The following is a 13,372-nucleotide window of genomic DNA, read 5'->3' on the forward strand; positions in this document are numbered from 1 at the left end:
CAAATAATTAGACTTTTGTGAACGTTAGGTTGTTGCACTTGTAAATTTTTGGAAAAAACATTCATTTTCTATATCATGTTTAAGTGTTTGTGATTGAAATCGAGACATTTATAGTTGTTATATTTGAACTTATGAACTACCATCACCTCCCCCTATGGCTTGTTAGTTAGGAACTTTGTAATGTTCCAACTTTTATGAATTTATTTGTTGGATTGTGTTATTGTTCTTGGTTTGAGTGTTTGGTTGTAGCGACAAGCAGGAGTGGATCTGCGTCCGGGGCTGCAGCCCCGGTCGCGGCCCACTAACAACATCGAATAGGCCTGAGAAGTCCAAGAAAAATAAGTCACCCTGAGCCGCATCAGCTAGGGATGGCAATCGGGTGGGTAGAACGCGGATATATGGTTCGCGTATCCATACCCACGAGATAAAACCAAACCCATACCCATACCCATTTACGCTCGTGGGTACAGATCTGTACCCGTATCTGTACCCGCCGGGTATCCGTTATCCAACGGATATCCGTTACCCGCCCACCCACTAAAATTTCAGCAACATTCCAACAACATTCTAACAGAAATTTATCACAATTTAACATTCCAAACAATAATTTTAACATTCCAACAACATAAATAGATAACATTCTAGGCTTACAACAACATTTCACCGTAGTGACATAGTCCATAGCAAGTAGTAGAAGTAGCGAAGACAGTATAATACATCATAAAACATGTCCTTGGAATGAAATAACAGTCATATATAGTTTTTAAACGCAACAACAAATTATTGTAATGAGCCTGGCTGCATGGCATTCAACTTCATTTGACATCTTGTGAATTTTCCTTCAAATATCGGTTGCACGGCTGGTCGCCTGCACGGCTACACAAGCACGGGCGCACCGCACGGCTAGGAGCCTGGAGCCTGGAGCCCTGGAACTTCAAGTCTTCAAGCTTGGCGGCTGGCATTGGCTAGGGTTAGAAACTTGGAGTTGGAGTCTTGGAGACAAGAGAAAGTGTGAGAGAGAGACCACCAGGCACCAACCGAGACCCGAGAGCCCGAGAGGCCGCAGGTAGGGATGGCTGTTCGCTCTGGACCTCTGGTCCTGGCCTCGTGGGCCACAGGCCGCTTGGACAGTTGGACTTGCTGGCCACTGGCGGACCGCAGACTGCTGAGTGCTGGGCTGCTGGCCACTGTTTGGATCCACATGTCATATGTCCATTGGGTGACGGATATGAATAGCAGATATCTATACCCATGAAAATTATTACTCGTGGATACCGTATAGTATCTATACTCGTACCCGCGGATATAAAACCCCACCATATCCGTACCCACTGCCATCCCTAGCATCAACCGCTCCTCAACCCCTCTCGGCCTCTCGGCCTCGTGGCCGTGTCCATGATCCAGACGCCGCTTTGCCTCTCTGGCCTTGGTGACACCGCGACAGCCAACACTCCAACAGGGGCACAAGGATGTCCATCGCCGGGCGTCGGCGCGGCGGCGCTCCATCGCAGCCTCGCGGGCGCGGGACCGGCGCGCGCTCGGCCTCCCCCCTCTCATCACCAGCTCGCCCTCGCCAGCTCCTGCATTTGCTGCTCCGACCGGCCACCATGGAGGAAGGAAGCCTGAGCGGATAGGCGGCTGGGCACTGCTACTGAACCTGACGCCTGCGGCCGGCCTGATTCCCTGAACGATTGAACCAGTGAAGGTGAAGAAAACCGTGTGCTAGCACTGCTTCTGCTGCTAGTTTGCTATGTGCGTGTGGCTGCTAGTGCTACTGTGCTAGTTAAGAAGTAAGATTATTTGGTATTTTGGTTTAATCAATTATTTCCTTGGTTAGTAGGTTAGTTGATAAAATTAAATTTTATGTTTATAGAGATAAGATCGATGGATTCCTTATCAAGAATCAGAACGATATGTATTGATTATTGTATTTGTAGAATTCGTATCAATACTACATGTTTTTTGAGTATTTAAGTTTTATCTTGCTAATTATTCCTAACATCAATTAGATTGTTTTCTTATATGTTTTAAAGAATTTTATAGCCTTAGTTTAGTAGTCCCTCATGATCTGTTCTCTGGATCCGTCACTAGCGACAAGTGATGTACTCATGCTAATGTCGTGTAGCAGTGGCACCGTGAAATAGTGAATTGTTATGCATATTGAACTTTAAAGGCCTATATATAATATATCATGTTACTATGAGGTCATGGTGTATTTGTTACATTGAGTTGAACGTTTGAAGTGGTTAGAAGTGTTGATATTGCCGAGTTTAATTCTTGGTTCCCGACTGTTACCGATATGTTCTCGATCGATGGTATTGTTTACTGACATCTTGTTACTCTTGGTTTCACTTTTGTGATCGACGATTTCGTTACCATTTTTTCATTTTTTATATTAGATTAAAATACGTATTTGAAGTGGTTTGAGGGTTTTCCGACCATTCCTATTTGGTTTCATTCCGAAGGACTCGGAAGTCAGGATCCATCTTTGACCCCAACAACAGGAAAAGTAATGTGACTAAGAGCAACTCCAAGAGATTAGCTAAAAAGACTAACCAAATTTACTGATTTAGCTACTCTCTAAAATAGATTTTAAAGAAAAAGTGTAGGCTAATCCAACAAAACTCGGTAAACCTACGGACTGAATAGAGAGTGAAACAGGCTATCCAAAATTGGAGAGCGAAGATAGAGAAATAGAGAGCCACTAAATTTGAAGAGTCGTTTATTGGATATAATTTTCTTTCAATATTAGCTAAATTTACCTTTACAAAACCATATACCTAGTCTCTTGGAGTTGTACTACCTCTCATCTAAATTAGAAGTTATTCTAGCTTTTCTAAATTAAAAATGGCATTCATACAATGCTTTTATGTAATATTTAGATGGGAAGGTGAATTTATAACTTATATATGATACAGGAGCATAAATTATTTTATTATAGATCAAGCGTACAAGCTAAAAATTTTCTACTAAAACGTACTATATCATAAGTTTATTTATACATTACTTATGTAGAGTTCAACAAAATTGTTTTTTTAATTTTTCTGTAATTTAATACTCTCTCCTTCTTCCTTTTTTTATTTATCACGTTTTAGTTCAGAACTAAAATAAATTAACGGACGATAAATATTCGAAAACGGAGATGATGTGATATTTTAAAATTCAGCAGAAACAAACAATCGAGGAAAAAAGAGAAAATACTGAAGGACAGGGGGTTCACAAATCCGGTTTTAGAAGATGACGAAGAAACTATATTCAATTTAATAATTGAGCAAAAAACTGATTTTTACCATACTAAAATGGTTTTTTTCCTCACATCACACCGGAAAGGGCGTCAGAGCGCTATCAAGTACGTCTGCGAAGCAGCCCACCAGCAGGGACCAGGCATGCCCTGGGCCAGCACCACGTTGACGACGCGGTTCGCCGGAGGACCAGCCGGAAAACACCAGGAAACATCAAACACACCCGTTCCCTTCCATAAAACCACCTGACCTGACAGACCCGTCCACCGTCCATCCGTATTCCCGTCACGCCCCCAACACCCCCACAACCCGAAGCAGCGAAAGCTCCCCTAACCCTCTCCGCGCATCCGATCGCAAGGAAGAAGAGGGAGATGAGCTACTACGGGCAGCAGCCCCCCGTCGGCGTCCCGCCGCAGCAAGGTGCGGCGCCGTCTCCTCCCGTCTTCGATCTATCTGCTAGTTTATCATCACCCAAACATCTGGAGAACCTCTGTGTTCCCCGCTTACTTTCCGTGCTATATGTAATTAGGCTAATTATCTTCCGCGTGCGGATCTTGATTTCACCAGGCTACCCGGGCAAGGACGGCTACCCGCCAGCGGGGTACCCGCCGGCCGGCTACCCCCCGCCGGCGCAGGGCTACCCTCCGCAGGGCTACCCGCCGCAGTACGCGCAGCCGCCGCCTCCACAGCAGCAGCAGAGCAGCGGGCCTTCCTTCATGGAGGGATGGTACGTTCTTGGCTCCCCCACTTTTGTGCCGCGCAGCCGCTCATAAGTTGTTCCTAGATCGGAGTGTCTTCGAAAATTTCCTCGCTAGGTTAGATGGTAGGCACCTTCCTTCGGCTCACCGGCGGCGGCGGCGACTGCCGTGCTGGTGCGGCACGTTGGCCCCTGTGGGTGGGTGGGGTCTTGACTTGACGCGTGAACCACCCTTGGAAAAGGGCGCCGCCGCCACGCCACGCCACGCCACCCTCGTGGCCTTTCCGTGGCGACGTGTCGGTTGCTACACGCAAAGGTAGTAAGTGTCTTAGACCGTCTGATCTGAGACTGGCGGTCCGGATTGCTAGCCTCGGCGATCACATTTTCCTGCTGCCGTTCCACATGCGAGGAGCTAATCCGACGGTCGGGTTGCTGTCAGTGTGAGGCTTTCAGATTCCTTCGGTTTGGTTGAATGGATAATATACTTGCGTTGACGCGTGAGTACCAATGAGATAAGATGGTGTTCGAGCATCCACCGTAGTTGTTACAACTTGAAATTGGGATATTTGCAATGCTCTCTCTCTCTTTCTTTGGTTGGACCTTTTTTTATCTTAACAATGGTTCACGCGCCATTTGTGATTTTGAACAGCTTGGCTGCCCTCTGCTGCTGCTGCCTCCTGGACGCCTGCTTCTGAGAGTGAGAGGGGCCGACCGACGGATTCGACACGGCGACAAGTGAAACTACTAGCTTTCTATGCGAGGGAGAGAGAGAGAGAGCTGGAACTGGATTGAGCCTGGAATGCTATCGTGCTATTCTAGCTTTGTCAGAGCATAATATGTCGCCCTAGTTTTTTATTTCTCTCTGTCAATGTTGACGGGATCAGACGGTGTGTGTGTATTCTGCCTGTGGATGTTCCGTGTTTCTGGTGGAATTCAATCCTGGGATTTATTGTGCCACTTGGGATCGGTTTCTTTGCTATTACTCTGTTGCCGAGGAGCACGTTTTGTTGCGATTTTTGAACTGCACACGTCACGCCTTTTAATTTATCACCTTATTCTTTGTCATGGTACGTATCCATCGTCTTGCGCTTTTGTGTCGCTTTTGTGTCTTTGACTGTTCAAGACTCTGCAAGTACACAGAGTCAATCCCAGCATCTAGAGACTAGTTGCCGCGTCGCGATCACGCTCCTGCAGCCTCCTTGAATCTTTATCCGGTGCGTATGAGACTTGACTTTGGTGTACATAAGTGCACGTATGACACTTGACTTTGGTCTACATGAGTGCACCTGAACTACCAAAGTTCATTAAAAAATCTGAAAAAATTCATACATATTCTTTCCATTCTACTCAAGTTATATACAATTTAAACTTAAAATTATATATATATATATATATATATATATATATATATAATGTTCATAAAATGCTCATTTACACCTTATGTGCACCAAAGTCTCATATGCACCGGATATGTTCTCCAGTGGTTCACCCAACAAGGCCACACCAACTGCACTTTCACAGGCGCGTACTCGGTATCTTAGACCTTGTTCAGTTACCAGAAGGGGATTAAATTTCTTTCTAGTCAAAATTGAATAGAAACACATCTAGTCCACCTCAGAGTATGTTCATTTTATGTGCAATCCATGTGGATCGGACGGGATTGAGTAGAATTAAAATCTCAAACAACTCAAAATCGTTCATAATTTTTTTAATCTCATCTATGGGAATACCCGAACAAGGTCTCAATTTTTATGATCCCTGTGAGACTAAACAGGGCCTTAGCAGGCTCTTGTTCCGCTTCAGCAAAACCTTAAGCAAGAACCCGACAGCTAGGTACGTGTTGACACATAAAAATGTAATCCTATTAAAGCCGGTTAGGTCGGCCTCTAAACACGACTAGATCGAGTCATCCAACGTCAATCAGGAGATCTTTTTAAACATGTTTAGTCCAAATGACCAATAGTCGATTAGGCTGTCATTTAATCTCGGTCAATCTGTCTTATTGCTATCAGATCGGCTACAATAGTCTATTCTCGTAAAATTCGGTCTAGCCGTATTTTAAATTTAGTTAGACCGAATTTTTCAAGATTCTAATTCGATTTATTTTTCCCTCTGGTCTCCTATTATTTAGGCAACATATCGTGTGCAAACGATACATTTGGTACAACCGTGCAAACGCTATATTCGGTACAACATAACCTGGTTTGGTACTGATCCAACTTCTTAAGATCTTGTTCGTTTGTCTAGGATTTCACCTAGGAATCATTCAAGCAGATCAAAACTTAATAGAATCATTCCAACTGATCAAAACTTAAATAAATTAGACAACAATTTGGCTAGGTATAATTTCAGGCCATGGTTCCTTGGGAATCGAACATGCTCTAAGGCATGTTTGGATCCCAGGAGCTAAAACAATAGTGACTAAAATTTAGTCACTTCAGTAGCTAAAATATGCAAACATGATGAGTTAAAAGCAACTAAAATGATAAAAAAATTGTAGCTAAAAATTAGTCGGTTTGCTTTAGCTTCTGGATCCAAACAGACACTTAAGGCATGTTTGGTGTGGTGCCTATTCTGTCACACCGCGTCTAACCTGCAGCGGCCAAATTGGCCACCACACGAACTGCTTGAAAAGTGTAGCGTGATTTGATGTGTGAAGCAACACACAAAACATGCCCTAAGTTTTCTAACCTCACTCATGGTTGTGCATTAACCGCACCAAATCCACTCCTGATCCCTAAGCTTGGGATGAGCTATGCAGAGCCGCGCTAGCAAGGCAAGAAATGGACTTGCTTACCCTAGCCTAAAGTTGGCAAACTTGAGGGCGATGTTCTGAGTTGTATGTTTCCAGGAGTGAAGAGACTACGTGCCTAGCAAGTTTATTAGTGCAGGGTTTCCACATGCACAGAAGGTGCATGACAGGTGGTTTGAGAAGTCGGTGTGCCTATGTAGTCTCGTAATATGGCTCGGGCTTTTTGAATCACACCACGAGCACGACTCAAAAACAAGAACTTAAAGTATGGTCCGACACGAAATAACACGGGCTGAGCTGGCATGACCCGAAGGCATGCCTAGGCCGGACCTCAAATTTCGGCCCGTCGGGCCCGAACATGGCCCGCACACGTGGGCCGGGTATGGGCCGACACGGTCCAATGAAGTTCATATTACTTAATTTCTTTAATTTAGCAAGTTATACACTTTATATGATTGTAATATTTGAACTTTATATTTTCAAATGATGCTCACATTGTTTAATATATTTAGTTTAGTAAGTTATGTACTTTATGTGGTTATAATATTTAAGTTTTATATGTTTCAAATATATGGGCCGGGCTTAGGACGACATGGTCCAACAAAGGCAAAACATGTTTTAGAGTCAAGTTGGACCACTGTTTCTACTCTTTGGACTGGCACGACACGACCCAAACACTTTTTGGATCTTATAGACCCAAGCCTGTTTGGCCCGAAGCACGATGGACTCGAGACTGGCCAGCCCAACCCAACCCAATTCCAGCACTATACCTATGTTGGCGCAGTTATATGAGTTGTTTGCCACTAGAGTATTGTTTCATGTGTATGTTGTGACTAATGTTTATAGGTGACTTAAGGTGTGTTTGTTTCCCTTCTAAATTATATAAGTTAGATTATGATAAAATGGTAGTAGAGTAAAATATCATATTGTGACCACAAATAAGCTGAAATATTACATTGGGTACCTTGTATTAGCTTATTTGTAATCCCAAAGTAGTATTTTACCTTTCTATGTTTCCAACATAATCCAACTTATATAATCTAACTAGGTGGGTGCCCGTGCGTTGCACGGAAACATATCGTCAGCATAGAGAACGCAGCTCCTACCAATCTAATATCAAAGGTCTCGACGATCATAAGCTCTGCCGCTGCTCCTAGACAGCAGACGCCGCCAGCATCAGGCGGCCCCCAGCAACGTCCAGCGCGCTGGTCGCAGCCCCTGCTTCGTCGGGAGCCATGATGCTTCGCCGATAATCCCCAAATACCCAGCCTATTTGTCGGGCAGCGCCACTGAGGGCATGGCGGCCCCGCTGCCAATGGAACACTGTACGGCGTGGTAGACGGGTTGCTCTCCCAAGAGCGCAACAGCCTGCTGCCCCACGTAAATGGACAAACAAAAAAGTTATTGTTACAAACTTATGATCAGATAGACAAACAAAAAAACAATATAAATGATATATAAAGTTGTTATTATGAGTAAGTTAGAAAGCACAACAACAATACGACAACACCATGAGGCCATGATGCACAATAACAGAGATCCACTATGCATAAAACTCCCAAGTGAACAACGCCTATGATGAATCTGCTACTAACGCTAGAGCTGTCAATGCTCCCCCGTGCAAACACATTTGACCATTCATTAAAGAAGCACCAATATTATATCACCAAGCAAAACTTAAAAAATGACTGAATCGATAGAAGTTGATATATTTGGAAGGGAAAGAAGCATACTGTAAAAGGAAAGAAGTAGTAACAAACCTCAACGAGTAGAAATTATATGTCGACTCTTTTGGGGGCAAAATGATTGTTGGACCGAAGATCAATGCGAACTGCAAAACAAGAACAAAAAACATGGAATTATTTGATATAGATGGCAGCTTTATTCCTGAACCCCACATAGTATGATTAAAAAACAAACACAATATCCTTAGTGAAAGGGAATTAAGCTTACACCTAGTTCCTAAATAATTTTGGTGGTTGAATTGCCCAACACAAATCTTTGGACTAACTAGTTTGCCCAAGTGTATAGATTATACAGGTGTAAAAGGTTCACACTCAGCCAATAAAAAGACCAAGTTTTGGATTCAACAAAGGAGCAAAAGGGCAACCGAAGGCAACCCTGGTCTAGGGCACCGGACTGTCCGGTGTGCCACCGGACAGTGAACAGTACCTGTCCGGTGCACCAGGGGACTCAGACTTAAACTCTTCACTCTCGGGAATTCTCGGAAGCCGGCGCGCTATAATTCACCGGACTGTCCGGTGTGCACCGGACATGTCCGGTGCTCCAAGGAAGCGCGGTCTCCGGAACTCGCCAGCCTCGGGTTCGCGTGGCAGCCGCTCCGCTAAAATTCACCGGACTGTCCGGTGTGCACCGGACTGTCCGGTGTACCAGCGGAGCAACGGCTCTTTTCGGCGCCAACGGCTCCCTGTGGTGCATTTAATGCGCGCACAGCGCGCGCAGACGTCAGACATGCCCATACCGGTGCACCGGACATCAAACAGTACATGTCCGGTGTGCACCGGACACCCAGGAGGGCCCACAAGTCAGAAGCTCCAACGGTCAGAATCCAACGGCAGTGATGACGTGGCAGAGGCACCGGACTGTCCGGTGTGCACCGGACTGTCCGGTGCGCCATCGAGCAGACGCCTCCAGCCAACGGTCAAGTTTGGTGGTTGGGGCTATAAATACCCCAACCACCCCACCATTCATTGCATCCAAGTCTTCCACTTCTCAACCTCTTACAAGAGCTAGGCATTCAATTCTAGACACATTCAAAGAGATCAAATCCTCTCCAATTCCACACAAACCCTAAGTGACTAGTGAGAGTGATTTGCCGTGTTCATTTGAGCTCTTGCGCTTGGATCGCTTTCTTTCTTTCTCACTTGCTCTTGTGACCAACACTCAATTGTAATCAAGGCAAGAGGCACCAATTGTGTGGTGGCCCTTGCGGGGAAGTTTTGTTCCCGGCTTTTGATTTAAGAAGAGAAAGCTCACTCGGTCCGAGGGACCGTTTGAGAGAGGGAAGGGTTGAAAGAGACCCGGCCTTTGTGGCCTCCTCAACGGGGAGTAGGTTTGCAAGAACCGAACCTCGGTAAAACAAATCTCCGTGTCTCACTTGATTATTCGTTTGGGATTTGTTTTGCGCCCTCTCTCGGACTCGTTTATATTTCTAACGCTAACCCGGCTTGTAGTTGTGTTTATATTTGTAAATTTCAGTTTCGCCCTATTCACCCCCCCTCTAGGCGACTATCAATTGGTATCAGAGCCCGGTGCTTCATTAGAGCCTAACCGCTCGAAGTGATGTCGGGAGATCACGCCAAGAAGGAGATGGAGACCGGCGAAAAGCCCACTACAAGTTACGGGAGCACTTCATCGGAAGAGTCCCGCACCAAGAGGAAGGAGAAGAAGAAGGACTCCTCCAAACGGAAGGAGAAAAAGTCTTCCTCTTCTCACCACAAAGAGAAGAAGGAAAAATCTTCTTCTCACAAGCCGCATCGGAGAGGGGACAAGCACAAAAGGATGAGGAAGGTGGTCTACTACGAGACCGACACTTCATCAACATCGACCTCCGACTCCGATGCGCCCTCCGTCACTTCTAAGCGCCAAGAGCGTAAGAAGTATAGTAAGATTCCCCTACACTACCCTCGCATTTCCAAACATACACCTTTACTTTCCGTCCCATTAGGCAAACCACCAACTTTTGATGGTGAAGATTACGCTAGGTGGAGCGATTTAATGCGATTTCATCTAATCTCGCTCCACAAAAGTATATGGGATGTTGTTGAGTTTGGTGCACAGGTACCGTCGGTAGGGGATGAGAACTATGATGAGGATGAGGTGGCCCAAATCGAGCACTTCAACTCTCAAGCAACAACAATACTCCTAGCCTCTTTAAGTAGAGAGGAGTATAACAAAGTGCAAGGGTTGAAGAGCGCCAAGGAGATTTGGGATGTGCTCAAAACCGCGCACGAGGGAGATGAGCTCACCAAGATCACCAAGCGGGAAACGATCGAGGGGGAGCTCGGTCGGTTCCGGCTTCACAAAGGGGAAGAGCCACAACACATGTACAACCGGCTCAAGACTTTGGTGAACCAAGTGCGCAACCTCGGGAGCAAGAAGTGGGACGACCACGAAGTGGTAAATGTTATTTTAAGATCTCTCATTTTTCTTAATCCCACTCAAGTTCAATTGATTCGTGGTAATCCTAGATATACTAAAATGACCCCCGAGGAAGTTATCGGGCATTTTGTAAGTTTTGAGTGCATGATAGAGGGCTCGAGGAAAATCAACGAGCTTGGCGACCCATCCGAAGCCCAACCCGTTGCATTCAAGGCAACGGAGGAGAAGAAGGAGGTGTCTACACCAAGTAGACAACCCATAGACGCCTCCAAGCTCGACAATGAGGAAATGGCGCTCGTCATCAAGAGCTTCCGCCAAATCCTCAAGCAAAGGAGGGGGAAGGATTACAAGTCCCGCTCCAAAAAGGTTTGCTACAAGTGCGGTAAGCCCGGTCATTTTATTGCTAAATGTCCTATATCTAGTGACAGTGACCGCGGCGACGACAAGAAGGGGAGAAGAAAGGAGAAGAAAAGGTACTACAAGAAGAAGGGCGGCGATGCCCATGTTTGTCGGGAATGGGATTCCGACGAGAGCTCAAGCGACTCCTCCGACGACGAGGACGCCGCCAACATCGCCGTCACCAAGGGACTCCTCTTCCCCAACGTCGGCCACAAGTGCCTCATGGCAAAGGACGGCAAACGGAAAAAGGTTAAATCTAACTCCTCCACTAAATATGAATCTTCTAGTGATGATAATGCTAGTGATGAGGAGAATAATTTGCGTTCCCTTTTTGCCAACCTTAACATAGCTCAAAAAGAAAAATTAAATGAATTAGTTAGTGCTATTCATGAAAAGGATGACCTTTTGGACTCCCAAGAGGATTGTCTAATTAAAGAAAACAAGAAACATGTTAAGGTTAAAAAGGCTTATGCTCTAGAAGTAGAAAAATGTGAAAAATTATCTAGTGAGCTAAGCACTTGCCGTGAGATAATTGACAACCTTAGAAGTGAAAATGCTAGTTTAAATGCTAAGGTTGATTCTCATGTTTGTAATGTTTCAATTCCCAATCCTAGAGATAATAATGATGATTTGCTTGCTAGGATTAAAGAATTAAACATTTCTCTTGCTAGCCTTAAAATAGAGAATGAAAATTTGATTGCTAAGGCTAAAGATTTTGATGTTTGCAACGTTACAATTGCCAATCTTAGAGATAAAAATGATATTCTTCATGCTAAGATTGTTGAACTTAATTCCTGCAAACCGTCTACATCTACTATTGAGCATGTGTCTATTTGTGATAGATGTAGAGATATTGATGTTAATGCTATTCATGATCACATGGCTTTAATTAAACAACAAAATGATCATATAGCAAAACTAGATGCTAAAATTGCCGAGCACAACTTAGAAAATGAGAAATTTAAATTTGCTCGTAGCATGCTTTATAATGGGAGACACCCTGGCATTAAGGATGGCATTGGCTTCCAAAGGGGAGACAATGTCAAAATTAATGCCCCTCCTAAGAACTTGTCTAACTTTGTTAAGGGCAAGGCTCCCATGCCTCAGGATAACGAGGGCTACATTTTATACCCTGCCGGCTATCCTGAGAACAAAATTAGGAGAATTCATTCTAGGAAGTCTCACTCTGGCCTTAATCATGCTTTTATGTATAAGGGTGAGACATCTAGCTCTAGGCAACCAACCCGTGCCAAGTTGCCTAAGAAGAAAACTCCAAATGCATCAAATGATCATGACATTTCATTTAAAACTTTTGATGCTTCTTATGTGCTTACTAACAAAACCGGCAAAGTGGTTGCCAAGTTTGTTGGGGGCAAACACAAGGGTTCCAAGACTTGTGTTTGGGTACCCAAAGTTCTTGTTTCTAATGCCAAAGGACCCAAAACAGTTTGGGTACCTAAAGTCAAGAACTAAATTTGTTTTGTAGGTTTATGCATCCGGGGGCTCAAGTTGGATACTCGACAGCGGATGCACAAACCACATGACCGGGGAGAAAAGGATGTTCTCCTCATATGAGAAAAACCAAGATCCCCAACGAGCTATCACATTCGGGGATGGAAATCAAGGTTTGGTCAAAGGATTGGGTAAAATTGCTATATCTCCTGACCATTCTATTTCCAATGTTTTTCTTGTAGATTCTTTAGATTACAACTTGCTTTCTGTTTCTCAGTTATGTCAAATGGGCTACAACTGTCTTTTTACTGATGTAGGTGTCACTGTCTTTAGAAGAAGTGATGATTCAATAGCATTTAAGGGTGTGTTAGAGGGTCAGCTATACTTAGTAGATTTTGATAGAGCTGAACTTGACACATGCTTAATTGCTAAGACTAACATGGGTTGGCTCTGGCACCGCCGACTAGCCCATGTTGGGATGAAGAATCTTCATAAGCTTCTAAAGGGAGAGCACATTTTAGGATTAACAAATGTTCATTTTGAGAAAGACAGGATTTGTAGCGCATGCCAGGCAGGGAAGCAAGTTGGAGTCCATCATCCACACAAGAACATCATGACGACCGACAGGCCGCTTGAGCTACTCCACATGGATCTATTCGGCCCGATTGCTTACATAAGCATTGGCGGGAGTAAGTATTGTCTTGTTAT

At 44.6% G+C, this 13,372-nt stretch overlaps 1 protein-coding gene across 1 annotated transcript; it reads left to right on the forward strand.

The window, feature by feature from the left end:
* Positions 1–3,421: 3,421 nt before the first annotated feature.
* LOC100216813 (proline-rich family protein) lies at positions 3,422–4,895 on the forward strand. The gene is made up of 3 exons (NM_001245895.2): positions 3,422–3,662; positions 3,810–3,969; positions 4,589–4,895. Exons 1-3 carry the CDS (start codon positions 3,614–3,616, stop codon positions 4,632–4,634), a joined length of 255 nt encoding a protein of 84 aa, NP_001232824.2. The 5' UTR covers positions 3,422–3,613; the 3' UTR covers positions 4,635–4,895.
* Positions 4,896–13,372: the final 8,477 nt, after the last annotated feature.

This window comes from Zea mays, chromosome 2 (genome assembly GCF_902167145.1).
Source record: "Zea mays cultivar B73 chromosome 2, Zm-B73-REFERENCE-NAM-5.0, whole genome shotgun sequence".
NCBI lineage: Eukaryota > Viridiplantae > Streptophyta > Magnoliopsida > Poales > Poaceae > Zea > Zea mays.

Bases quoted from the DNA above. Each gene is read 5' to 3' on its own strand.
- LOC100216813 (NM_001245895.2), top strand. From the start codon at position 3,614: ATGAGCTACTACGGGCAGCAGCCCCCCGTCGGCGTCCCGCCGCAGCAA. The intron at 3,663-3,809 runs GTGCGGCGCCGT...TGATTTCACCAG, and splicing joins CGGCGTCCCGCCGCAGCAAG to GCTACCCGGGCAAGGACGGC. The intron at 3,970-4,588 runs GTACGTTCTTGG...GATTTTGAACAG, and splicing joins CCTTCCTTCATGGAGGGATG to CTTGGCTGCCCTCTGCTGCT.